At 41.5% G+C, this 27,495-nt stretch overlaps 1 protein-coding gene across 1 annotated transcript in view; it reads right to left on the bottom strand.

Moving 5' to 3' along the window:
• The window catches only part of znf407 (zinc finger protein 407), a 154,475-nt gene that overhangs the window by 38,158 nt on the left and 88,822 nt on the right, over window positions 1–27,495 (bottom strand). Inside the window, exons 6-9 of the mRNA XM_006794878.3 lie at window positions 26,246–26,412; window positions 15,876–15,959; window positions 13,617–13,737; window positions 6,942–7,120 (exon numbers count right to left, since the gene is read on the bottom strand). Of these exons, the coding sequence (XP_006794941.2) occupies window positions 6,942–7,120; window positions 13,617–13,737; window positions 15,876–15,959; window positions 26,246–26,412 (551 nt within the window). The remainder of the gene's footprint in view (window positions 1–6,941; window positions 7,121–13,616; window positions 13,738–15,875; window positions 15,960–26,245; window positions 26,413–27,495) is intronic.

The following is a 27,495-nucleotide window of genomic DNA, read 5'->3' as shown; positions in this document are numbered from 1 at the left end:
GTTATGGTACTGTGGAGCGGTGTTGATTCAGTAAAGGTCAAGATGGGGCAAAGCAGGACTGAAAGTAAAAATCAGGAGTCTGGCTTTATCTCTCAACACGCTCTCTTAACAGTTCCTTCCTTCCTTTCTTTTCCTTTTAACTTTTTTTTTTAAAATTTGTCTTTCTTGCCAATAACTACTACTTTTTCCCCCCGTTGTACCTCATCTCAGGCAGGTTAGCTACTAGCAGCAGCTGGATGTGTGTACAGTGTGTCTGAATTGAAGGAGAAGGAGGACTGAATTATGGATGAGGTTTTATAGGAGCCGGCGGCCTGTCTGGTCCCATATTCACTGTCCCATACTTGAGGAGCAGGCCTGCCTCGGAGCATCCCTGCCTCATGTCACTCACGCGGGGTGTCTGTGTGTGTCTATTTGCCTTCCTGCCAAAATCAAGCACTTGTATAAAAGCACACTCAAAGTCTTTTTGCAAAAACAAACAAACAACAGATACTTTTCAACTAATTTCCTGATTAAAATGAAAACTATTTAAATAGTTCTGTGCACAGGCGCACCACAATTAGGGTATTTGAACAGCAGGAGTTTGCAACAGGAATGGTGCATCGAAACAAAACTAGTGTTTTCCATGAAATATTGCCATAATCTTAAAGACAAAAATCTTATTAACTACTGAATCAAGCTCAGCATCACTGAACACAATCAGTGGCCTGGTAATAACCTCCAAAGACCATGATGAAAATAACGCTTTTGTTTTCTAGAAACCTGTGCAGATCCTTACAGTTTTCACTCCTCTGTCTTGCTATCACACTGTGCAAGTGTCCTACATACGCCATCTGCAACATTTTAGAACAGTGCAACATAAGCACTCACCTACACTAACTGCGGTGCTGCAACACCGGGGAGTCTACTATATCGCGTGTCATCAATCTGCTTCAAACCTATCCGCGGGCTCATACAGAGGTCGATGACAACACTCTCCTGGTCAGGATTTACCCGAGTGAAAAAATCACGACTGCCACGGCCAAAACAAATAGAAAATGCAGAAATAATGTCACGCGTGTGGCAGCCAGAAACCTCCTGCTTCTTGTGCCCAAACCAAGTGTATGGAACTTGTCAGTAAAAACTCTAAACGGCCACTAAATGGCAGAGAGGAGCCTGTGAGATTGGCACCAAGAGGAAGGGAATGGAAGAAGTGGATGAAACAAAAGGCCGTTTGTTGTAGCTTATGTGTGATAAATGCAGCCGGTTGGGGAAGTTTTCACGCTCATTGGAGCAGGTCATTATGCAGGAATTGCTGCTTGCTCAGCCCAGACCGGCCCTGTATTGGTTTTCTGAGATTCATGCAACTGATGGTTGTGCTTTGCTAACCCCCACATCAGTTGCTGCTTGTCTCCTGGGGCACTGGCAGTGAGCAGCTGCTTTTCAGTTATAATATCTCAAAGAAGACAGCATAACGGGTGTGTGGATGTAAAGAAGAATCTATTAAACATCGATCGGCTGCTTTAAAGTGTGGTATTTAAGGCTTGAATTTAATTAATATTTATTTAACCCTTTATTTTGCCAGAAAGTACCCAGTGATATACGAGATCTCGTCTCTTCTTGTCAAGACAGTTTCAAATTATAAATGAAGAATATTCCTTAATTAGATTTGTTAATGTAACTAAGTGGGAGTGTTATGAAAACTGAGATACTGTACGTACAATCCATATTCACTCATAAAGCCACATATGGACGGCAGAAATATCGCTTATGGTGTATTTTTACTAGATTATAAGTCAAAAATTCCAACCTATTTCGATCCAGTTTTTCTCTTTCCTACTTTGGTGAAATGATTTTTATACTTTTCTTGTTACCAATTAAATCTTCAAATCCCTCATTCTTAAGGTTTTTTTTTAAGCATTAGCTCAATATAACTAAATCACCCCTGAGACAGCATCAGCACATTTAGTCTTTCCTTTTTTTTCTTAATTTTCCACAGTGCTGAAAAGAGTCACTTTTTTCATTAACGTCTATCAAATGAATGCAACATAAGGACGGTGACACAAAGACACGAGTTTATCACGAACAATGAAGACTTGATGTCCTATTGGTGTTTAAATAAAAAAAAAAATAAAAAAACAGTGACGGACTGCGTGTTTTTGTCTCCCCCCTCCATCGCTGACACATATCCTATTCCACATAGAAAAGTGTCACATATAACACACGGTTATTAGAAACAGATGTTGATTTTATCACCGGTGTCTGTGGCTTCTCTCACAACGTCGACACAATGTCATATGCGCTGGGATACCAGGACACATTTGCATGACATACACACCTGTCCTCCACAATCCAACACGCCGCGGTAACACAATAGGCAAGTAGAAACTCACGAGAGTAATGTTTCATTACACGAGGAACAGAAGGTGAAAGCGAGGAAGGGTAGCCAGGGAGGAGCACGGATGCATAACTTAAGTAAAAGCCATCGAAACCCATATTTGTTTACAGATTTGTTTAATAAGGAAAAATATATGCAAACAAATGAATTTGCCTGTGGTTATAACTGTGTATTAAGATCATCACTTACAAGGCCAGGCCTCCTCTAGCCCTCTACAGTAGCCATCCATCATGCATTATTAAGGAAAATAGAATCTGCATAAAGCAGCAACAATGCCTTGAAGAAGTTTATTTATTTATTTTTATCTTTTTAGGCACTAAGCAGCAGATCCTCAGTCGCTGTTAGCTAATTACAAAGCATTTGATCTCTATGCCCCCAGGATGTGCAATTACAACCTTGGTTGAAAATTAGGAAAATATTTCACAATTAAAAATAGTGGGATGAAGATGCTCTGACAAAGCTAATGGCGACATCTCACCTGTGCGTGCATGTGTGCGTGTTAAATGTGGATTTTCGGTGCTGGACTAGACATGAGGCTGTTTTAAGAAAGCCAATGCCCGGCAAACACAGCTGACCTCGCTGGAGGGAAATAGCAAAAAAAAGAGAATATACCATCTCCCAAAGCTGAAGCAGACATGCCATACTTGCTGAATTTTAACTAAAAGAAAGTTCTAGTCAAGGGGTAATTTAGCAAAGTCGCAGCACTCTTGAGTACCTGTAGCTCCAGTTCTGCTCCGCTGCTATCTACGCTTAGATCACACAGGCGTCGCCACTTCTTTCTGGCATATCTCTGCGCATATCGCGCAAGGAAGACAATTGTCATTACCGTTTTATTAAAATGTGTCCTATCAGCAACATTTGCACATCGCACATCTAACCTTCCTTTCTTCCTTCCTTCTTTCTTCCCCTCAAATTCTAATCATCATTCCCCTCCATCACTAGCTGGGTCTAATTCCCTCTCTTCCTTGGTTTGCAAAGGACCTCTGCTTTCATCCTCGAGAAGGGCTCTAATTCGAAGTGCGACGCTGAATAAAGAAGGGGGGAGGAGAGAGAGAGAGTGATATGGAAAGACAGAGCAGCGGAGGAGTCGTTCGGGTGTCAATCAATCCGGCGCGAGGGGCTACAAGGGCCCGTGACTAGGGTGCGTTTGATCTGTGTCTTTCAAAGAGAGAACAGCAGGAAGGGCCATCACAGACGATTTGCCTCTCGCTGCTGGCCCTGGTGCCACTCTGACAGAGAGCAATCACAAGCAGGTTAATTCAACATCTACCTTCTTAATCTTTTCTTCCCTGTCTCTTTCTTTTGGTCTCGTTCTGTCTACTTAGATGAAGAATTGCTCCTTCAGCTACCACCTCCTTTTCCCCTCTTTTGAGAGACTGAGAGATCACAAGTGTGCTTTCAGTGCCCTTTCAAATCCCTCTATAGTCTGAGGGCTTTGGTCAGGTAAAGAGTTGTTGATTTTCCCAAACTCCTACAATGCCGTATTTATGTGATTTATGATGGCAGAGTGGGATTGGAAGTTTCCTTCAAAAAACTTTGCAATGGAGGACTTTTTTTTCTGGGGTACGAAACACCATCAGATGCATTTTTAAATATTTTTCTGTCATTCTTTGGTTCACATCTGTGGTGTGCCGTGAGCTGAATATGAATGAGAGTGTAACGATGACATCTTGAAAATATGCTGCTTAACTTGACTGAAAGAGGAGGATGTGTTCCCTCCAGATGACTGAAAGGCGACGCACATTCCAGACAAGATCTGACCTCCGGCAACTCTGAAATCCGAAACCCACACTGTATGAAGCCTGCTATAGCACCGGCTTGGACACATAGAGAGAAATGTCCTTTACTTGGCATAAACGTTGTGTTCTCCTATGGCTCCGCAGGTCATTTGAAGAGAGACAAGGACATAAAATTAAACTGTGAAAAAGTCTTCTCCATCAAAGGTCAGCCATGCATGAGGACAAACAGAGGTGAGGGGGATTCTGGGGTGAAAGGGTAAGAAGAGACATAAAGGCATGCTTTGGTTAAAGGTGAGAGGGTACAGAGCATATTGAGGGAGGTGTGTTTAAAAGCAGCTGAAGGTAAAAGGTTGAATAGGGAGGTTAGGAGGTGGAAGAAAAAGAGAATCAAAGACAGAAGTTTGTCCTTAAATTTGACAAATGGAAATCATGGGAAGAATAAGCCTGTTTCAGAAATTTATAACTACAAACTTTTCAAGGACACCATCCAAATCCACTCAAATTCACTAGGAAATACACCACGGCGTCGCCAGAAAGCAGCCATTTTCCAGCATGTCCCTGACTGGCCTTTTCTCCCATGGTGCTCTCCTCCAACTCTAGTGCCTTTATGTAAGGTCAGAGGGATAACAGGATAAAGGCTGTCTTCTCTGCTCCTCTGAAGGACAAGCACTCTGCCGATTGGATTTGGTGGCCTTCAAGGACAAAAGAAAGAACACTGGGATACAAAGGAACCAATAGAGGAGGAACAAGATTTCATCTGTCACTATGGCCTGAGTGATTGGCAGGGATGGCTACAGCAGCAATCTTTGAGCGCTGCCTTTTTGTGGCTGGGTGCCCTCCATCAGCACTGAATAAGAAGACTCGATCCACTGACAAAAAAAGCACTCAAAGAGGCTGGAAGATCAGACCTCTGTGAAATAAAAGAGCATAGACAGGTGCTATAGAGGAAACTAGGTGGTTTAATTCAGCAGAATGACTTCAAATTTTCATTTACAAATTTGTGTGTTTGTGTGTGATTGTGTGTGTGTGAGTGAGTGCACGTTAACATGGAAAGCAGAAGAACAGAAAGGCAAGTTAGGAAGGGGACGCGGCTGATGCAGAGCACACAGACTGGTGAAAAAATATGAAAGTCCAAAGAGAAAATAACCAGACAGTTGCATAACGTCAGTGTAGGGTCACAGCTTGTTGTCTTTATCATGAAGACAATTTTCTTTGAGGTGCTGATTTAAGCAACTTTTTCCTTATTTGCAATAAGAACTGTTTATTAGAGGGAAGGGTCACTGTGAATAAATAGTTGTTTCTGAGTGAGCACCTTTAGCCAATGCTGAATCATGTCTATCCTGATGAGGATGATTTTTCTATGGATCAGACTGACCAATTGACAGAATACGAGGGCCATTCGATGGTTTGAATATAGACATGATGTGAATCATGTGCTATGGCCTTCGCAGTGATTGAACTCAACAGTCGAATGCCTATAAAAGATTTCTGAAACTCTCTTCATCATCATCATAACACCGAATGATAAAACATCTTTTGGAAAAAGATGTTTACAAAGATCAATATCTGTGTCTCCTGATCCCCAACCAGTCACAGCAGATAGCTGTCACTCCCGAAGCTGGTTGTGCCAGACCTTTCTTCCTGTTAAAAGGCAGTTTTTCCTTCCCACTGGTACCACATGCTTGCTTATCGGGAGTCGTTTGATTGTTGGGGTTTTCTCTGTATTACTGTAGGGTCTTTAACTTACAATATAAAGCAGCTTGAGAGAACTGTTGTGATTTGGTGCTATATAAAAAAACTGAATTTAATTGAAAACTGGTTTCAGACCCTTATTCCAAAGACATGGTGAATCACTATCAAGTCACACTGAAGGTGTTTCGGTGGCACTAAGACCCTCTGCTGGTTTTTCCTTTCATTTGTAACGTATCTCTATGTTTCCATCCAGGAGCTGGTTAGAAGGATTCATAGATATGGATTCAAAAGACAATTAGGCTGAAATAATGGCACAAGAATAATAAGATGACCTGTGATTTTTATCATGGGTTAAAACCAGAGAAAATGAATTAAATTTCCATAAAACCCCATAATGCTGTGGCATCTTTTTTATTTTTAACCTATTTTCTGACTTGTGTATCAAATGCTTAAGCTCCGTGTTCTACAAATGCATCCACATGCTTAATGGTGCCCCATGACCTCTCTGCCCATGTTAGGATGCCCATACATTGCCTGTTTTTAAAGTCTTAAAATGAATTTTTATTTCTTGACTTTTAACTCAGAATGAGTTAAAACAGCGTTTTTTTACTTTCTATTCTATTATTGTTTTCTGTTTCGGTACTTTGTACAGCACTTTGTTAAACTTGTGTTTTTAAAAAGAGCTTTATAGATTAATTGGAATGGATTAATACTTAATACATAAAAATAACAAAAAAACATCCTTTAACTTTCAGCTACGCAAGTGGAGCTGCACATCACCAAAGAAAGAAAAAAATGTGTGCAACTCAGGAAAGGCACTGTTCAAGTTCATTTGAACTGTTCAAGTTCAAATGAACTTGAAACACAGAAGTGTTCAGAATTTCTCAAAGGCACTGTTGTTTTTAAATGTAGGGACAGTATGTTCTTAGAAGTCCTTCTTTTTGTGTTTTTGTTTACGGGGAACGGATATTTCAGATGCTGTGAAGGGGGCACTACGGACCAAAGTAGGGGGTACAGACGGATGTCAGGCTAGCTTCCATGGTGCATTAGTGAATTCTGCTTCGCCGCGCAACAGAATCCTTGATGATATGGAAACATCTGTGAAACACTTTCTATTTCTTTTAGCAGCACATTACCTGCGTGCAGGTAGGCGAGGTCTGGGTTCTCAATATCAGGGTGATTGTCCTTCAGGTGGTTGCGGAACTCCATCGGAGAGTTGGTGGCATAGTCACATTTGGGGCAGTTGTACATCTTCACGCCCTCGTGTTTTCCCGTATGGAGTATGTGCTTTCGGATATTCTCTGCACAGTTGGATCTAAGTGAGACAAACACAGATAAAAAGGCTTAATTCCATTTTGGAATTAACAAAAAAAACGTTGGAATTAAAGATGAGAGTCATGAAGGAGAAAACACAAGATCAACACTTGGCAACATTCCCAAAAAAAGGTTTGCTGTACTAACATTTTCTTTATCTGTAATGATGTAATGACACACAGACACACATGGGCACACATCACACAGTAACACGCAATAAAAAAAAAATCAAGCTGGGAGAGAGGAGCCATGTTTGGACTACAAGCAGCACATGACTAAAGACTCTTTCATGAACAGCAAACACACTTGTTACAAAAACAATATTTACATTTTGTAGATATGTTTGATATTCTTTCACGCCTTTATATTTTGCTCTGATACTTTCTTTTCTTATAGTTTTTCAGCTGTTTGTGTAACGGTGCTGGGGACAGCGCCTGCTACGAGACCGCTGTGCATCTAGAGGCCCATTGACTGCATTACAAAGATATGTCTGAAGGCATCTGTTATTCAGTATGTATCATTTGCAGCTGTATGAAAGCTATATAGGATTAGTGTTGTATGCTGTGTGTGCCTGAGTTTGTGGGTCTCTGGGCCAGTCAGATAGGGCAGGGAGCTACTGCAGGGTATACGATGTAACTATGTCAGCCCAGAGAGTAACACACAAACCTCTGCTGATTAATGACGCTGCCTGACCTGCTCCCAGGCTCTATCTAAACCTGCCCATAGACACACACAAACACACTCACACACATAAGTGAAGCTCTGAATGATTAAGACAAACATGCACATACATACATATGGAATACAGACATATAGAAAGGCCAGTTTGAGCCAAAATAAAAACAATAAATCTCTGACACTGCTACACAAGTTCGAATATACAGACATGAATCCGTAAACATACACAAACGCTCGCGCATTTAATGCATCATGCAAGCAAGCATGTGCGGTGTAGAGCACACTTTCGCACACAATCATGTGTTGATGGATGGGGCACTCGTGCTCAGTTTGGACCTGACATTCTCGGACAGTATAATACGCAATTACTCTCCCTTATCACCTTGGCTGGGACAATAAAGCCTCACAGTACCATAGCTCACACCAGCCAAGGAGAGAATTTGTTTTCACTTTTGCAGAGACACCTCTCTCCATCATGGGGGCCATAGTCCAGCCTGGCTCCACTGCGGCCTAGAAAAAAAAATACAGAGCGGGCCCTCACTGGTGTCTGTTTATGCTGTACAAAACACATAAGGACCAGCCAGCAGTGAACAATGAGGGCTCTTCATGAGGCTGAAGACCATGTTTTGGATGCAGTCTCAACAAAAGAATGAATAAAACACATTTTGAGAGCGTTGACCCAGAACACTAACAAATAAAGAAATGTCTGTTTGGCCAGTGGATTGCAGAACACTTTACAGATGAGCACTCAGGAGCCACTTTATTACCTACACACGGTCAACTGCTCGCCAAAGCAAATATCTAATTAGCCAATCATAAGGCACTTAGATATGGTCGAGACAACCTGCGAAATTCAAACTGAGCATCGGAATGAGGAACAAAGGTGATTTAGGTGCCTTTGGCTACGTCCACACTAATGCGTTTTTGTTTGAAAACGCATCGTTTTCTCTCCGTTATGGCCTCCGGTCCACACTGAGACACCGTTTTGAAAATGCTGATACTTGAAAACGCTCTCAAAAATGCATACATTTGAAGACGGTGCTTATTCGTCGCAGTACGGACAGCAAAAACGGAGACTTTCGAAAACGATGATGCATGTTAGTCATGTGATGCAGTCATGTGACCAATTAAACAAAGATAGCGGAGGGTTTATACAGCAGTTGTTTTGTTTGCTCTCAATTTTGACAGCCATATTAAAGATTAATATCAGTCTGTACATGCTTCAGATAGCTTTTCTTCGAAGTCTTTAATTCTCACTCACTTTTGCAACTTTGTACTTTTGTATTACTCGCAGCAACAACTCCACCTCATTGTTAGTCCATTTACAAAAACTCTGTGCTTTTCCTCGTCATTTTACCGCGACGTTTCAACGAGCTGGAAAGTAAATAAGCGGCAGACAGAAATGAGGCAGGCTGAATCTTCTTGCATTTCACGCATGCGCAATACTGGAGCGTAAGCGTTTTCGTCCGTTTCAATGTGGACGCACAACTCTGTGAGAACGTCTGAAAACGCTAGTGTGGACGCGGAGCGTTTTCAGACGAAAACGCCGTTTTCAAATCTATCTGGGCTAGTGTGGACGTAGCTTTTGAACATAGTCACTGGTGCCGGTGGGGTTGGTGTGAGTATTTTACAGACTGCTGATCTTCTGGGATTTTCCCACACAGCCATCTCTAGAGTTTACAGGTCCAAAAAAAAAGAAAATATCTATTAAGCACCAGATCTGTGGGTGAAAATGACTGGGTGATGCCAGCAGTTGGAGAAGAACGGCCACACTGAAAGGAATGCGAACATAACTCAGCCTCTAATTACAACAAAGGCATACAGATCGCTTTTTTGAATGCCCTACATGTTAAACCTTGAAGCAGAAGGACTAAAGCAGCAGAAGACCACACTAGACCTGTCAGCTAAGAACAGGAAACTGAGGCAACATTTTCATGGTAGGTTCAGAATTTGGTGTAAACATAATGAAAACCTGGATCCATTTTTTGATCTTCAATGGTACACGCTGCTGGTGGCAGTGCAATAATGTGAGGGATATTTTCTTAAAACACCACAACCTACCTGAGTATTGTTGCTGACCATGTCCATCCCTTTATGACCACATTGAACGCATGATGTGATGGCTGCTTCCAATGGGAAAATGCACCATGTAACAGAGCTCAGTTAATATCACACTAGTTTCTTTAACATGACAGTAAGTTCACTGCACTCAAATGGACTCCACAGTCATCAGATCTCAATCCAATGGAGCACCTTGGCTGTGGTGGAACAGGAGACTAACATAATAGGCTGAAGGCTGACAAATCTGCAGCAACCGTGTGACACTGTCATGTTAATATGGACCAAAATCTCTGAGGAATGCTTCCAGCACCTTGTTGAATCTGTACCATAAAGAATTGGGGTTCTTCTGGAGGCAAAAGGTTATCCAACCACGTACCAGCAGCATGTGCTTTATAAAGTGTCTACAGGAACTGACCTTAGTTGTCATTTTCATATTTTATCCAACAAACTGTCAAAAACTGCTGTGATTACTTTCTTATCAGCCTCATAAGCAAAACAATAACAGATTCACAGGCAAATCATGGCCATCTGTTGACTTTTCATTGGCATACGGACAAAAAAAAGAACTTTAAACTGTCTCATGCTCCTAAATTAACACAAATGATGCTGTTAAAAAATGCATTTAATACCAAAAGTGAGCTGACTTCTTATTCGAAAGCGGGAGCATAAATAGATAAAATTTGAAGCGGAGCTAAAAGGTTCTAAAGAGAGCGCGGGTGGATTCCTAGGGGGGCCATGCTATCTCTCAGATATGGTAATGGCGTAATTGTCATATTAAAACAACACAACGTGCGTTTAGGAGTCAGCAGGTGTCACAGTTAGTGAAAGCCCACACCAGCCCTCCTACTATACACTGTATTAATTAGTCCAACGCTGTTTCAACTTCCTCCCCCACCCATGCACTCACCATGGGAATCAGCCATACTGATGCTCATCGGATACATCACCCCTTCTCTGCCACTTTCTGCTTCTCCCCTCTCTCTCCCCCCTTTATTTAAGCCATTTCCATATTCCTCCTCCCAAAGACTGTATGGTAATGGGAGAGGTGTAATTGAGAGGCGCTTCGTTAGAGGAGATTTAAATGCGCTTCTTTGTGTGCGTTAAGAGTTGTGGGGGGTGCAGGGTCTGTATTTGGATCACTGGTGCTATTTGGATTCTTATTCTGCCAGGGAGGCCCAGTTATCATCATTAATGCCTCTCCCTCCTCCTTCGTCTCTCACTTCACTTTTACAAGGTCGCAAACCTTCCTGCCACTGACAGCGAGCGTGTCGTCCTCAAAGCCGCCGTCGCCTTGAATTGGAAACACTGCTTTAACAGGTAGATTGAAACATGAATGGTGCGGCATTCAATAAACAAAACCAGCCCCACAGTCACGGCGACGTGCAGGATTCAGAGGCTACATATCAATTAGACCGTTTTAGATGCCACTGTGACTTTAATGAGAAAAAAAAGAGAGTGGGAAAAAAAATCCTCCTCTTTGTGAGCAATAAAAACGATTTCTTAAAAATTAAAGTAAAGAAGTTTCGCAGCTTGCATAAACAGCTGCAGAGTAGTCAAATAGATATCATTAATTGACAGCCCAGGACTCCCGGTGCAATATCATTAGAATATTTTTACCACTATTTCCCATCTATAATTATCCCCCCTCTATTATCTATCTCTGTCTGAATGGTAGATGAGTGGCATTTGATAGATCATTTACTCCCTGCTCATTTACATGCATTTGAGAAGCAGCCTTGATGGGGATAATACTGCATTAAGTGAGAAACATAGCTGCCATTTAACATGCTACATCCATAAAACAGATACATTTTCTTTGGGCAAGAACTGTCAGTCACCTAGCTGCTTCATTAATGCTTCAATACTCAATATTGCTCTATGGCTGCATCCTATATATTTCATAAGCCCGGCTTGTATTACAAGGTCAAACAGGCTAACTCATCTACCAGCTCCTTATCACGGTCAGGCCACGAGAGACGTCACGGTTTTAAACATGCATTCAGACAATAAAAGCCAAGCAAAGATGGGACCCCTCACGGCTGTCTAGGGCCCCACACATTCAATTCCTCATCCTCACATTAGCGAGCCCAGCAGGGCTTTTCCACAACGTCCCTACACCTCCTCCCACCTTTCTTCCTCCCTTCGGGACCTCTCTAAACCCTCGGAGGCCACCAAAATGTTAATTGGGCTTCTAATTTACTGTTTCATTTGCTGCTATCTGTAACAATCATCATGTATCAGTGAAGGATCACAGGTCTGTATACAGTATCTTTCCCACTGTGAGGTTCAATCAGTGGAGCGGTTTTATAGGAGTTTAAAATTTAAACAAAAGTAAAATGTAGGATGAGAATCTTATAAAATCTGATCCTTATGTGACTCTTTTGCACGTACACCCACTGACCTGATGAGAGGGACCTCTGTATTTTTATAGAGCCGTGTGTCTTTAGTGTGCAGAATTTAAAGCAACAAAACTTAAAAGAATGCTCCTAACATTAAAATGAAAGACAGTGAAATCTGATAACTTTCACACGCATTTTGCTCAAAAAGAAATGTTTCACCTCGTGATGATACTTAGAGCCAGGAGAAGAACGAGGTACATCACACTTAATGCTAGAAACTATCTAACAACAACAACGAAAAGGTCAATCTGAGTGTTGCACTCTGACAAAATATTGGGAAAAAAATCTGTAGTAGTAAAACACAGAGTTGAGCCAACCAATCAGGAAGACAATACAGTCACTGGTTATGTTAACAAATTAGATTAAATACAGGGCATAACCAAATATAAGCAGGATTTATCGTCTCAGAAATGAAACTTAATTCAACTTAAATTAAACAATAAAAGACCTATGCTAGTCGCTTCCTACACGATACCCAAAAGAGACGTTCTGTGATAACTTTGGACACCGGGAGATAAAATCCTTTGATAATTGCTGAAGAATAGCCTGACTGCAGCTATTACTTCTCAGCATTTCATTTTTTTCCCCCCAAGTTGAACTGAATACAAAAGACAGATGAAATGAGTCAAGTGCTTCACTACGGCGGAGCAGGTGTAGCAAGCAGCTGAAATGACTTTGTCACAGAGGGGAAAAAACGAATGAAGAGTACATCTAAAACCAATGATGGGTTTGAGATCATTCCCTTTCACACTCTTCTGCCACATCCTGACGAGGAAGCGCGGGGTGAGAGAAAGACAGAAGGGGGGAGGAGAGGAGAGAGAGACAGAGAAAGATCGAGAGAGATGGAGATGTGCAACGCCAGCCAAAACTTTTTCAATTTCACCGACAATTTCCTGTGTAATTACTGATGCGGTATGATGGTGTTTTAATGACAGGGACCTGCCAGTGACAGTGACATTGTGTGTGTGTGTGTGTGTGTGTGTGTGTGTGAGGGAGAGTAAGAGTGTGTGTGTGTTGGGGAAATCTGGCTGGGCCTGTTGATGATGGCAGAGTGATGAGATGGAGCCGTGCTGTGGAGATTAGACCTGTCTGCCCTCAACGTCTCCCACCCACCCGCCACACGCACACAGATATACACACACACACTCAAAGCCACTAGCATTAACACCCCACCCTCTCCACCAACCCACCAAACTACCCCACAATGCCACCTGCTATCTCACCAACACACACACCACACTCTTACAAACCCGCCCCCCCACATCCCCATCCTATCCCCACCTATCAACCCTCTGATCATCAGTGCCACGGTGGCAGCCATCAGCGCCACCAACCGTGCGGAGGTCAATGAGGCGGTACCTGTAGTCGCACCAGGGGCAGCGGTACGGTTTCTCCCCGGTGTGAACACGTTTGTGCCGTGATAGGTGGGACTGCGTGGTGGAGGCGAAGTTGCAGAGCTTACATTTGAAGGGCCTCTCTCCTGTGGGCGGAGGGATTGAAAAGATAAGAGACACAGACAAGACAGCAGTGATGAGACCGCAGTGACCCACTAATGTGAGCTAAAACAAACATGCATACATTGAGAGATAGCAGGTAGCAGGATTTATCTGACAATGGGTGTAGGTCCCTGTGGTGCTGCAAAAAAACTTTAATTAATAACTAAATATAAAATGAGGCATGCGTGTGTTAAACACGACTATACAAAGACTGAACACAAGGTTTTGTCAACTGTTGTATGAAAGCTGTAATTTTAAATCAGTTAAACATATGAGGGAAAAGCTCTGGCAGGGTTTGCGTCTGCTGAAGAAAGGCCATTTAAGGATATAAGTGGAGAAAGTTTTCTTATATTTTTAAGTAAAAGTTGAATAACAATAAAGGCTGGGATTCAAAGAAAAGTCACTTGTATAAAAGCATACAATATAATATAAGGTTAATGGTAAAACTATGTATAATCAAATACAGAAGAAGTTGAAATGTAAAGTAAGAGTTAAACACATATTTTAGATCCAGCTGAAATGTGTGTTCTGTAAGAAGTGGAAGTATCAGTTGGTTGTAGTGCTGCGTTTTCAACCAAATCAGTTCATCTCTCAGCAGGACTGGAAACTTATGTATGGATTTCAAACAAATACGATGAGTGAGATTTTGATGGTAATCCAGATAAGGCTTTTTACTGTTTGTACTGTAATTTCCGTAACTGAAGCACGGCCATTAATCTAACAGAAATAGCATATGGGCTGCACAGCCAAAAACCTGTAAAGAACTCTGAAAACACACACAGTGGGTATCTATGTGGTACAAGGATGAGGGTGGCCTGGTCTGATGAGACATTTATGCAACAGAGACACCTGGATGGTTATTGTTCATCTAGAGAATAGGTAGAACCCGCATGAACTGTGCTAAGAAGGTAAGTTGACGGAGAAAGTGGGACGAAACGTTGGGTCCCCTCATTTAAGTGGACGTCACTTTGTTCCACTTACCTAAACAATGCAAACATACAGCCCTCCTATTAGCAGGATACCAAACTGCAGACAAAATATGTCCTATCCATGAATACCTCACTCCACAACTACAAGAGTAAAAGGATCTGCTGCTAACATCTTGGTACCTGATACCCTCAGAGGACTTGTTCAGTCCATGCTATGATTGGTCATATCTGTTCTGGCAGCACCAGTGGGACCTACACAAGACAGGTATCTTTAATGATGTGGGTTATCATGTTAGTCTGGAGTGTAAGAATAAAAAACAAACAAAACAGGTTTTTGTTTTTTTTACTTGTAATTAATTTTATTTGTGGCAGTTGTGTATTTTTGTTTTTAACGTGACATTTAAAGGAACTTTGTTATGTCCGCTGTTTCTTTTAGTACTGCTTCAGTGACATTTATATATTGAGAATAAGATCAGCCATTCAATTTCCAATTGGAAAAAAACACAAAACACCTGAACAAAGCTGCTTGAGGAGACTTCAAACACAGAAATATTCATATTAGCACTGGTCGTTAAAAATCTGCACCTGTCAAACTGAGGACAGTCCCTTCATGTGAACCCGTATCGCCAATGATTTGGACATGTGGCTAAATCAGTGGAATTGACACGTGTCAACGTGGCAGAGGAGGACAGAAATTGGCGGTTTTAGGGGGAAAAAATGGCAGCAAAACTGAGGAGCAAACAAAATGAATAATGAAAACCTAAATGAATATTTATAACAGGATTCTTGATCCTTGGACGCCTGCCAGACAACGGCTAAGAACAGTATTTGTTTCACTATCTCAATTTCCCCCCCAAAAAAACACTCGTTATTGACAGCCTATCTGAAAAATGCAATTTCCCTAAGCGACAGAATGACATGGTGAAATGATAACTGAAATTAAAAATCTCAGATTCAGTCAGCCACACTGGTACACATGCCTATCACTGACAGCAGCGTGTCACACTGATGCGCCTGTGTGTGAGTGTATGTGTGCGACCGAGGGAGGGCAAACGGTTGCCTAAACTACACGGCTGCTCGGATCTCGGTGTCAAACACCTTCTGACATGGTGAAGGCATGAACACGTGGGAATCAGTTTGTGCGACAAGACAAGTTTCCAACATGAGTTCAGGGTGTGTGAGTTGGTGCTTACCTGTGTGTTGGCGTCTGTGTTTGGTGAGGGCATGTCTGGTGCCTCCCGCGAAACCACACAGGTCACATAAATAAGACTTTTCTCCTGCAGAGATAGAGAGTGAGAGAGAAACATAGTGCTTTAGGGATATCAGCGGTTGTGAAAAACAGAGTGGATGAGAAACCAGAATTATACACGGGGAAAAATATTTTGCTTAATTTGCTTTTGTTTCTGCAGAAATGCTCTCATTCAAACGCAAATCACATTCAAGAGATTAAAAAATGGTTTAAAGATTAATTTCAGTCAATTAAAAATTTGAAGCTGAAGCAATTAAAGAGGTGCAGAACAAAGCCAAGGTTTACCATACCACCTTAAGTGAACATAACATGTACACAGCAAAAAAGCACTTAAAAGCTCATCTAAATCTGTAAAAGCAGGCATCTGCTGGTAGCTATGGACCTGAGAGTACACCTGAAACACCCTATAGTATTCTATGTGGTTTTTAAAGGGCGGGGGGGGGGGGGGGGGGGGGGGGAAGAGAGAATTAAAGATGTCTTTGAAAGATGACATAAAGCAACAAAAACTGCTTATTTTTAATTTCTGAAAATGCAAAAGGACATCAAACCTTTACGATCTGTATTTAATATGTGTATTTAGTCTGTTCTGTATCATTCTTTAAGTGAATGCCCATTTTTTTAAACTTATTTTGATATGCTAGGAATGTGAAGTCACCTAGAATGAAAAAAAACAACTGTGGTTTTACAGCTGGTTTCGTTCGAGCATGTTAATCTATACTGTTGATGAAACTGATCCAGGTTTCAGGTGTTTTCCTTCTGTCTGCCTCAAATCAAGATCAGCATAATTAATCTGTCCTTTAATTATACTTTTAATCGCTTTTAATTTTAATACTGAATTAACACGACTCAAAAAACGATCTAGCTAAACAGTAAATTTGCAGTCTCAATTATCACAGGGTGGTACTAAGTGAAGGGTTGTTGAATTTGATTTATGAAATCCCCTGAGTGGAAAAGTTTGATGCGGGAAAGAATGAACAATCCCACTCTCGGTGGAAATGGTAGCCGAGGAGCCACTGAGCAAAATCTGAGAGCTCAAGTTAAGACAAAGAGGAGAGAAAATGGTTCGACAGGGAAAATGTGTGAAGTGGGAGAAAGGCAGAAGGCGAGAAAAGAAGAGACAGACTGAACAGATGAGCAGAGGGTCTAGTTGGCTAACAGATGAGCCAAGCAGAAGTCACAGATCACTAGTGTATATCCATCAGAGCTCTCATAGCTAACTAATTCCTCCAATCAGATGGATCCGTGTAAATATGTCAAATGGGGGACGGGAAATTGCCAGTGTGGTTTATTGACTGTGATAAAATCTGAAAAGCACCGCTGAACATAATTACATACTTGTCAGAGCCATAAAAATTAGCTTTATTATCAATGGGATGGTTTTGTACAACTTCATTTGGGGGCGATGCCTTCCAGATGGGGAGCACAGAGAGCTTTTTTACACTCCTCTTCTCTTCTCTGCATCTGGCTCTGTCATTAACAGCATGATGGTCTTTTCTCTCTCACACTCCCTCTGTCTACCTCTCTCTCTCTTTCTCTGTGACTGCCATTGCACACAGCCAGTCACACACTCCTGCACACACACACACACACACGGCAGAAACATTTGTGATAAGATGCACTCGGGGAAATGCATGCGTGCATTTAGAGAATGGACACAGATGTGTATGCAAATCCTCACACAAATCAAACTGCATGCGGTGTGATATATGTCTATGTTGTGTACCTGCACATGTATGAAAACACTGTGGGCGCCACGTCGCCCATTTTAGCACACACGGTACGTGCAGCTGAGCTCTCCATCACTTAAATATTCAGCTAAATGCTGATGTTGAACTCCAGCTCTCGCCACATACTGATAACACATTTGGGTGACTCTTCCAGCTGGGCCTCAGTAGTGCTCTGCTCCTCTCCTGCACAGATAGCAGCTTTCACTGAATCCGCAGAGACAAAGCAGCCTCAAGTTTCCTCTATTATACCCATTTAAAGCCACTCGACTGTGAGAAGAGTTTTAATGCAGTGCCACTTAGAAGGGAGAAAAACAGCCTTAAAAAGGTGCATTTGTTCACCAATTCATACAGGTTCACTTTTCAGTCCCTGTGTGGATGGCCTTTAAAGAAGCAATGATTTCATATAAATGAATGTCCAGTCTGCTTTTTTTTATGTAGCTACACAAAAAAGAAAACTCTTTGTATCAGGTGTTCTAATAACCTGAAAAAAATGAAAAGATTCCTCAAATTTACAAACGCATTATAGAACGATAAGATCTGCAGAGCAAGCTTGCAAGACAAGCTGAATCAAAGTATCGCAGTTCTCTATAACATGGATTCATCATGATTAAACACCGTACGCAACAAGACTACTTTGCTTTGGTATCTTTAGCATGAGTTTCAGAGTCAAAAAAGAAGGCATTAACCTTCACTTGGACTGTGCAGTGTGCTTTGATGCAAAAAACAAAATAAAACCAACAATGATTCTGTATCAAGCACCACAAACAGGACCCACACAGAACTCTTGAAACATAACCACAGCTGTAATTGTGAAACAAGGTTTTTTCTTCCTACTGATTGCAGAAAACCTGGGTTTTCAAGGCCTTTGACTATAATGAATCAATAAATAAATAACACCTATATTCCACGTGTCTTTAAACTCTACATGAGTTACTAAGCATCTCGATCAGACCGTTTCTCCCCATCAGAATAACAGCGCGGGTCCCCTCCTCCGCCCTCTCCATCTCTCATTACACCCAACGCTACAAGACCCCACCACAGAAAAATCTATAGCCATCGATCCCTACGCCCAGCCGCGGTCGCCACAATTATTCTTGAGGAGGAAACGTTGGCGATAAATTACATGTGCGCTTTTCATCTGTTGTTCTCCGGGGTGGAGCACTCCCAAGACCAGGGTGGGGATGGTGAGGTGGGGTAGTTTAAAAAAAAAAAGTGACACGTTGCTATCAACATTGTACATCTAACTGCTAAAAGCAACATAGACCTTTCAGCCACCTTGTAACCTTGAATTGACTGCAAGCATGCATGACTCGGGTTAACCTTTGCTTTTAATAGGTACACTAATGACTCGTATAACTTAAAAAAAAATTCACCTTAAAAACATATCTGTATCCTTTACCAATTTAAACTTTGGATCTAGCCTGAATTCATTTGAGACTGTGAACCCTGACCTCATACATCAGTCCGGAAGGCCAGATATACAAAGCTGCAAACAAATGCAATTCAAGTCACAGATCACGAACAGCTATGCAACTGAGTGTGCACAAAATCCACACACTAAAATGTCCTAAAAACACAGCTCCCGCTAATACATTTGCACTGAGAGCCCTTAAACTTTTTTTTTGGGCTATTTGAAAATAGCTATCACTTCGTCTCCTTTGTTCCCATGGTACACCTCAACTCTCCGCCCTTTACTGGAATTAAATACGCCTTATTGCGAGACAATAAAAGAACTTTGAAGTCAAAATATACAACCCTTCTTTGCATGTGTGTGCGGATACATATATATGTGTGCGCCTGTGTGCGTTTTAAATAACCCCGGAGGAGTCTGCATGCAGCTATAATTGCCTCCCTCATTAGTTATGTTTTAGCAGGAGCGGATGGGAGGGCAATTAATTTTACCGCTTAATTTTTGACACGGAATCCGCTGTTGTATTGATGTGCTCGCCATTTTGGGTCTCATTTTTCAGGGAAATTAATTGACAAAGTGTGAAGATTTATCAGCATATCGCCAGATTAAGCGACAAACTGAAGCAATGAGGAAATCAATTGTGGCCCTGTCGCTGTGTCCAGACCTCCTCTATGCACTCCACCACCACCACCACCACAATGCCCAAGAGCCTGGGAAAAACTGGGTGGGTCGGATTCAGTCCACTTATTTATTTTTTGAGCCGCTCATTCATCAGCCGTTACAAATGACCCTGGCGGCTGTCGACCACTAGATCCCCCATCCACGCCCTCTACCCCCCTCCCTCGGACTGGTCTGTGAGCAGGGAATGATTAACATAAAAAACACACAAATCAGAGAACAACAGTGAATTCCATTAGAGGCAGGAGAAGGAGCGCAGAGATTTTAACTTTTTTTAAGCTGTCCTTTTAGGGAGCGGGGCTCAGCATGTCACAATCAGCAACTCTATCCATGGGATCCCACTAACTTGATTTTGGTCATCTAGACGTTGCGTTTTCAGTGAGAGAAAACTCACCTTACTGCAGGTTTCCCCAACCTTATAAACAATATATTTGAATAATGGCCAAAATTAGCACCACTGACTAACAATGGTCCATGAGGTCAGTTTCAGGATCATCAGGGCTCGCAAAATCGCTAGCCCGACGTCCCGGGGCTAGCGATTTTTCCAGTCGGGCTACCAAAATCTAACTCAGCCCTGCCCGTCGGGCTATCATAGGAAAATATATGTCAGTGCTTTTGCATTCTTTCGCCAATGTAGCTGAGTAATTATGTCATTGGCATCGATGAGCCACTGTCAATATGTGACATATTGAAATCGCGTTTGAATTTGCGCTTGCTTTTTGCTTTCACTTTCATTTTGCGATCGCGCGAACGGTGTATAGAGAGCGGCAGCACTGATTGGTGAGTGACGATTAATTGCGCACCAATTCCTCTGACATCGTCTTATCACTCATTAGCTTACTATTCAAACGCGACAAGTGAAATCTCTCGCAGCAAGCTTAAACATGTCAGAGGTTGAGTGCGCAAAGAATCGCTGATCATTATGTAAGTACGTGTGTAAAAGCAGCAGGATTTATGCTGGTATTTTAGTTCTGCAGAGCCAAATAAGACAGGTCAGGGTGAAGAAGGGGCAGCCAAAGAAAAGCCGATCACAAAACGGAAAAGATATGACAAATCGAGCCCGTTCTCACTCCCGAGGCGTAACATGGCGACGTTTTGTCACGTCCCGCGGCGTTCCTTAGGAACGCGGCGGGTTATGGCTGAAATGCAGTGCAATGACGCTCCCGCGGTAATCAACGTTCCAGCCCTGTATTCCAGCCCTAAACCTAACCTTATCCCTAGCCCTAACCATAACCTTTTTCCTCACCTTAAACAGGACTTAAATGATGTTAAATAGCGTGTTTCTAAGCTATTTGAAGGAAAAGAGCGAACATGTGTAGATTGAGTCCATACGGTTCTCACATTTCCTCATTTTTCCGAGGTCGTCATTTAGGAATGTGGTGGGTAGCCGAAAACGTAATATGTTGACGATTTGTCACCTAGCCTAAAATGTTACGCTTTGGGAGTGAGAACGTGTTGGACAAATCAGACTATGAGGCAAAAAGAAAGCGCAGCTTTTTTGGTTTCATGGACAAAAGAATTTCTGTGGCTGGAATATGACGAGCTAAATATCATGATGTTCTGCCAGGTGTGTTGTGAGTTTCATTTGATTTCTGAGTCGACAAGCGCCTTTGTTACTGGGACCAGTCATTTTAAGAAAGACCCCATCAGAACCAATGCAAGAAATGCATTATTGCCCAGTCTGCAGTATCTTTCCCAGAACAAACACCAATTGCAAAAAAACATACTACAAATAAACCAAGCACAACAAGAACTCCTGAAAAAGCTGTTTAGAACAGCTGCTATATTGCAAAGAGTGAACTACCATTGGCAGAATTTAGCAGTCCTTGCAAACTTCAAAAAGCAAATGGCCTAGATCTTGGTTCCACTTACTTCTTACCCCTGACTTCAGTGAAAATTTCAGATTCAGGATCTGACACAGACTGATTCATGTTCTACACAGTTCTTACAAGTTCATAGAAATTTCTGTTCAATTTGAACCAAGTATTTGAGTTGATGGTTTTAATTTTTATACAGTTGTTGTGATTTGTATTTTAACAATTTTTTTGATTAATTTTTGTTTCCGTTACAATATTATACTTTAATGTATAATATTGTAAAGGAAACAAAACGTAAAAAAAAATTCTTTTTTTATTCGGGCTACTTAAATTTATTTTGGGCTACCAAAAACTGAAGAATGCCTGCCCGAAGGGCTACCAGAGATTTTGAAATTTTGCGAGCCTTGATCATTAATATGCAAATTTTCATGACCAATTATCAGTGGCCATGAGTAACAAGTCTTTCCCTTTTCTCGTATCCATGGGATGACAATTATCTATCAAGCAAATGTTAACGGCTGATATCTTAGAGAAGAAAGCAGTCAGATAAATGATGTACAGGAGGGAAAGGCAGAGTAAGAAGAACAAAAGGAAAAAAATATCGTAGGCGAGTTAAGTACTCATCAACTGACTCATTAGAACCATTGATGACTTTCATGCCAATCACAGTTACAAGTTTGCAAGTAGTTAAAGCAAACCCTCATTAATAAGTACTTATTTCTTGTAGTCAGTAGAATGTTTTCTCAAGGATATGAGGTTACTGAAGCTGTTGGGAAAACAGTAGGAAAGGTGAAGCTGGTGGTGCAGAGCTGGTGGGTGTGAATGTTTCTATTTTGAAGCATGTGTCTGAAAAACAAGTATTGTAAGATTTAGACTGACTCTGAGATGACCAATGAAGTTTATGTTGAAACTCCAGCCACTTCTCTCTGAGACAGACACAGTGGGCAAAGGCAGTAAACGCAGGCTGAGTGTGAGAAAAAGTTCTTCTGGGGTTAAAATTAAAATTAAAAACAAAACAAGATAAAGTAGTCTATGTGCAGTCAACAAAATTTAGTTTGCCACAAAGTTTAAATTTGTCATATTTAGTGTAAACTTTGCTGTAGGCTGAGAGAACTCATCCCCCTCTCTGTCCCTAATACCTCCAGAATGCAGGGGTGTGTCTAAAGGTGGTCATTGGGTGTCCACCTCTGAAATTAAGCTTTAGTTACTAAATGTCAAGCAGATTTCAATTGTTAAAATGAAATATGCATCTACTAATAAACTATGCTATATTATTATAGTTTAAGCTATGCAAAGAAACAACTTTTTCCCCCATGTATCAAATGTTAAACTGAAAACTTGATTGGTCACAGATGTTCTGCTGTTCATCTTATGTCACTCTATTGTACCTTTATGTACCACTGAACATTATATTGGCACATGAAATGCTAACACTCATAAAAGAGGGCATAAAATATGTTGTAGCTTATGAAAAAAGTGGTTAAAAAATCACCACAAAGCAATATTGAAGTCCAAAATAAGTTAAATAAAAGCAGGCTTCTCATTTCAAACCAACAAACAACAAGTAACAACTGTTGCTAGCACATTTCAACAGTTGTAGCTAGCTAGCAAATAAAGAAGTATCATCACCTAATTTTGGTTTCTTGTATTATAAGTGTAATAAGGAAATATACAACACTAACTGTCTCACATCCAGTAAAAAATAGTAACTGTTTACACTGATTAGAGATAACTATCAACAGGTAGTCACTACTGCTGCTTTAATGAGTAATATCTAAACGAGGACTGCCGCAGAGTGACTTTTGGTGTGCTGAATTATTGGAAATTCATTTTCAAAAGAGTTCCCTGAAGTTCGGAGAGTGGTAATTCTCTGGTCCTGGTCAGTGTTTAAGAAAACATGCTATTGCTAATCCTAAACTTGTCCTGCTATGCCAAATTATATTTTTTCAGAGGAAGGTTTCAGCATTACTCAAAAATATACATGTTTTTGTCTTTGCATGCCGTTTGATTCCTCAGCCTACGCCCAACCTGCCCATAGTGTTCCAATTTGATGCTCTAACTGCTGTTTTGAGCGATTAGGAATCTTATTTTAAGTGTTATAAACCAATCAAACACACCTGACATAAACCTAGTCAATCAGAACTTGTAACTGTGATGACGTTCATGTAGGGATGCTTTGGTTTCTCTTTCCTCGCGTTGTGACGTTTAATTTTACACTTTTACAACTAATGAGCTACGTATCATTACACTCTGCTCCAGTGCAAACGCAGCAGTTAGTCATCGTCCTGCGAGCCTCTACATAACCCAGATACATGTACTCTAACTCGCACCCCCTCCATTACTGACTGCTCTGTTCCCTGGGCAGATTAGTTCAACTTTTAAATCTCCTACTTATTTTATTAGTATTGCATCTTAGCCCTGTGAAGGAGACGATTTATAACTTTTAAACAGATCACACATATGCAGATAATATTTCAGTGTGTCAGGTTGGCTGCTGGAATGTGATTGCAATGATTGTAAAGCTGTAGCTAGCCGCCCAAACCCAGCACCAATTATAACTGGCAAAGGAGTGTCGGAGGTCACAGCAGAGCAAATTGTGTTAGCTTTTTTTGGGGCGTCGCTAATCAAGTCAGGTCTTGCTGCTGACTAAAATGAGGTTGTTTCAGGTTCAATCTTAATTCTCCTACTTTTATATTTCTTATTTGGTCATCTGTGATCTTTCAAGTTCCTATATTCAATCACCCCTCCCTCTCAATCGCTTAACTCACTCTCAAGTCTGTGTTTCCCCCTGCCAAATTCACACAAACACACACACACACACACCACAGCATACCATCCCACACCTCTTCAAATGACAGCTAAGTGACAGTGTGACGCCAGCCACTTGATGGGGAATGATGAGAGCTGGAAACAAATGAAAATAAAACATCTAATTATGTCAGAGGCGCCTTGACGTTACATCACTGTTAAAACACATTTAAAATAACATTCAGCAAGCCTCGCACTGACACACATAGAAACCCGCGCACACAGCAGGCACCCGTGACGGATGGAGGGCTCTCCTGCAAGCACTCAGTCAGGCTGTCAGGCCACTGGCTGCTGCTGCTTCTGTCATTGACTTAAAAGGGCATCAAGGAGCCATGTGTGGGACATTACTGAGGCCGAGGGGAAACTGCTGGGCTGCGGCATAAAGACACTTTCAAAGAAACTGACTTGGGCTCCTATCGAGGGGCTATTATTCAAGACAATATCCTCCCACTGCACCATCTGTCCATCCAAAGTTTTTAGCAAGTTAAAGAAGAAAACCACACAATTCAAAGCAGTCCTAAAGTGTTCTTTACTGTATGTACAGAAATGAAAGGGGATGATGGAATCAGAGGGGAAATGCACAATTAAATTAATCATTCATCTCAGTGCAAAGACTCACTGGCTGGTTTCATCGCTTCTAATCAAGCGATTCACTTTGTAGTGGAACAAGAAAGCGGCTAAATTACTGATTAATGATTGGTTATTGGTTAGTTATAAAAAGTAGTTTCCAGGTGAGGTTAGAAAAGATCTTCTGAATTGCCCGTTGAATCAGTGTTGTATCCAAAAGCTGTCGATAAATAACAGATTTTTAAAGAAATGGGAACCTTCTAATTCCTAATGCTTCTCTTTTTGGATCAAAGGTTGGATACCTATATGAAAGGACAGAGAATCATAAGTGGGTTTTTCCTGCTTTTTATTTTTCTGAGGCAGCGGCAGCTCAGGCAGTAAAGCAGGTTTTCCACTAATCGGAAGGTCAGGGTTTGATCCAATTATCGAAGAAAAAAAGCCTGTGGTGTAAAGAGCTTTCAGCGGTCAATAAGACAAGAAAAGTGCTACATAAATGCAGTCCATTTTGCATCACTGAAAAAAACCCATACACACAGGATTGGTGTAAAGCAAGGAAAAAAAACAAAAATACTCCCGACGATCAGATGGACTTGATGAACACACACTCATTGACCAGCTGGATTTGAGGAAGACACACTTGGCGACCAGATGGATTTTTGGGGAAATACACATGACAACCAGTTGGATTTGAGAACTACACACTACCTTAATTTCCACAACATTCAAGCATCCAAGTCTGGAGGATGGCACAAAACAAAACAAACACAAAAATTCAAACATCCCCGTGCTGTTTTGCTCGTCCCTTTGGCTATTAATTGGCCGATACAATATCATATAACAGTGACAGTCCTATCGGGTTCAGAAGGTGTGTTTAACCATCTAGCAAGTGTCTGCAAGAGCGCCAAGAACTAGTTCTCGACTTTCCCTGGATGTTGAAAATCAGTACAGATGGACAAGCTGAGGCTATTACCGGCCAAAAACTTGTGTATATTTATTCCAAACAAAGCTGTGAAGATTCATAATTAATGTGAGAATTTCACAGTTCACATAAACTTCATTTTGTTGAATAGCAGATAGCAGCTATAGAGGAATGAAAAAGTACATTTTGTCTGATCCAAGCAGAGCCTTTCTTGATAAATAACCCTTTGTCCCAGACTCATAAAAGCACTGATTGCCTGTATATACATATAAAAAAAAAAAAAAGCTAATCCTATGAATTTTGCACTTCAGAGTGTGTCAGTCAGTGTGTTTATGGAGGAGCAGCAGCAGTAATGGTTCACAGTGGAGCTTGCTAACTCTGTCTCACCCGTGTGCGTCCTGTAGTGGTCCTTCATGGCTGACAGGTTGAGGAAGGCATAGTGGCAGGATGGCCAGGCACACTTATATGGTTTCTCTCCACTGTGCAGTTTCATGTGGTTGTTGAGGGCCCATTTTTCGCTGAAGGAGCGCTCGCACAACTCGCATTCAAACTTCCTGCAAGAGAATAAGATGGGGCAGGTAGGAACGAAGAGGAGGAGAAGGAGGGGGTGAGGGGGAGAAACAAAGGGTTATTTACTGATCCCAAAGCTGACGCAAAACGCTAGAAAAATCCACCCTGTGAGAGAGGAAATGGAGGTTGCTGGGTAGTTGCACTCACAACCACGGACCAGAGGGCCATATGATTGTACGCTGTACATCTACGTCCACACTCGTGCACACACACACACACACACACTCAACGCACACAGAATGCAGCTGGCTGCTGGTGTGTCATGTCTGTATAAGCAGGCATTGATTTTTCTGTCCTGGCCTGCCACCTCCACCATTTATTCTCTGCTTTGCACCAGGGCCCAAAGGACTAGAGAAATTCTGTTACAGTCCACACACACATACACACACACACACACACACACCCTGAAGGCCAGTGGGGAGAATAGAGTTCACCTGTCCAGCGTCCCTGACCACTTAGCCAGGGCTAAATGAACAGTTAGCAACATTTTACCTCCCGCTTCATTCTCTCGAGGCTCTTGTATTAGAGCTTCCCTCCACCCAAACTAATCGTCTTTTTTTGTTTTGCTTTGTTTTTAACTAACCGCTCACATCATCAACATCAGCGCTCTCACCTAGCTTTAGATTATCAGTATCAATCCAATGAATGTAAAGCACTATGTAGCGTTTGTTGAGGTATTTTGTTATAAAAGCCCTCGTTATGCGAATCAGGGCAAAACTGTGAATATGCATGTCATTCTGTCTTCGCTCTGGACATCTGTCTATTTTCGCACCCACGCCTACGACCAACAAAAGCTGCATGTTCGCTCTCTGTCTTTTTAAAAATATGTATTTATTTATTTTAATTCAGTGTGTAGGATGTTTGCACCTATAGTCATCTGCTGTGTTATTAAGCTTCACGAATAAAACACAAAGAAGTAAGGGGGAAAAAAACAATAGAAAAAGCGCGCGCTTGAATTAATCTTTACCCCCGCGCTATAATTTAGCTGCAGAATGACTAATGTGCGAGTCATAAACAAATGAAGTCGGGTTTTGGGGAGCATTCGTCTTGCAGCGAGGGCCATGTTA

This window comes from Neolamprologus brichardi, chromosome 11, assembly GCF_056152115.1.
Source record: "Neolamprologus brichardi isolate AB-2024 chromosome 11, ASM5615211v1, whole genome shotgun sequence".
Classification (NCBI taxonomy): domain Eukaryota; kingdom Metazoa; phylum Chordata; class Actinopteri; order Cichliformes; family Cichlidae; genus Neolamprologus; species Neolamprologus brichardi.
The sequence above is the reverse complement of the archived record's forward strand: the minus strand, read 5'-3'. Positions and strand labels throughout refer to the sequence as shown.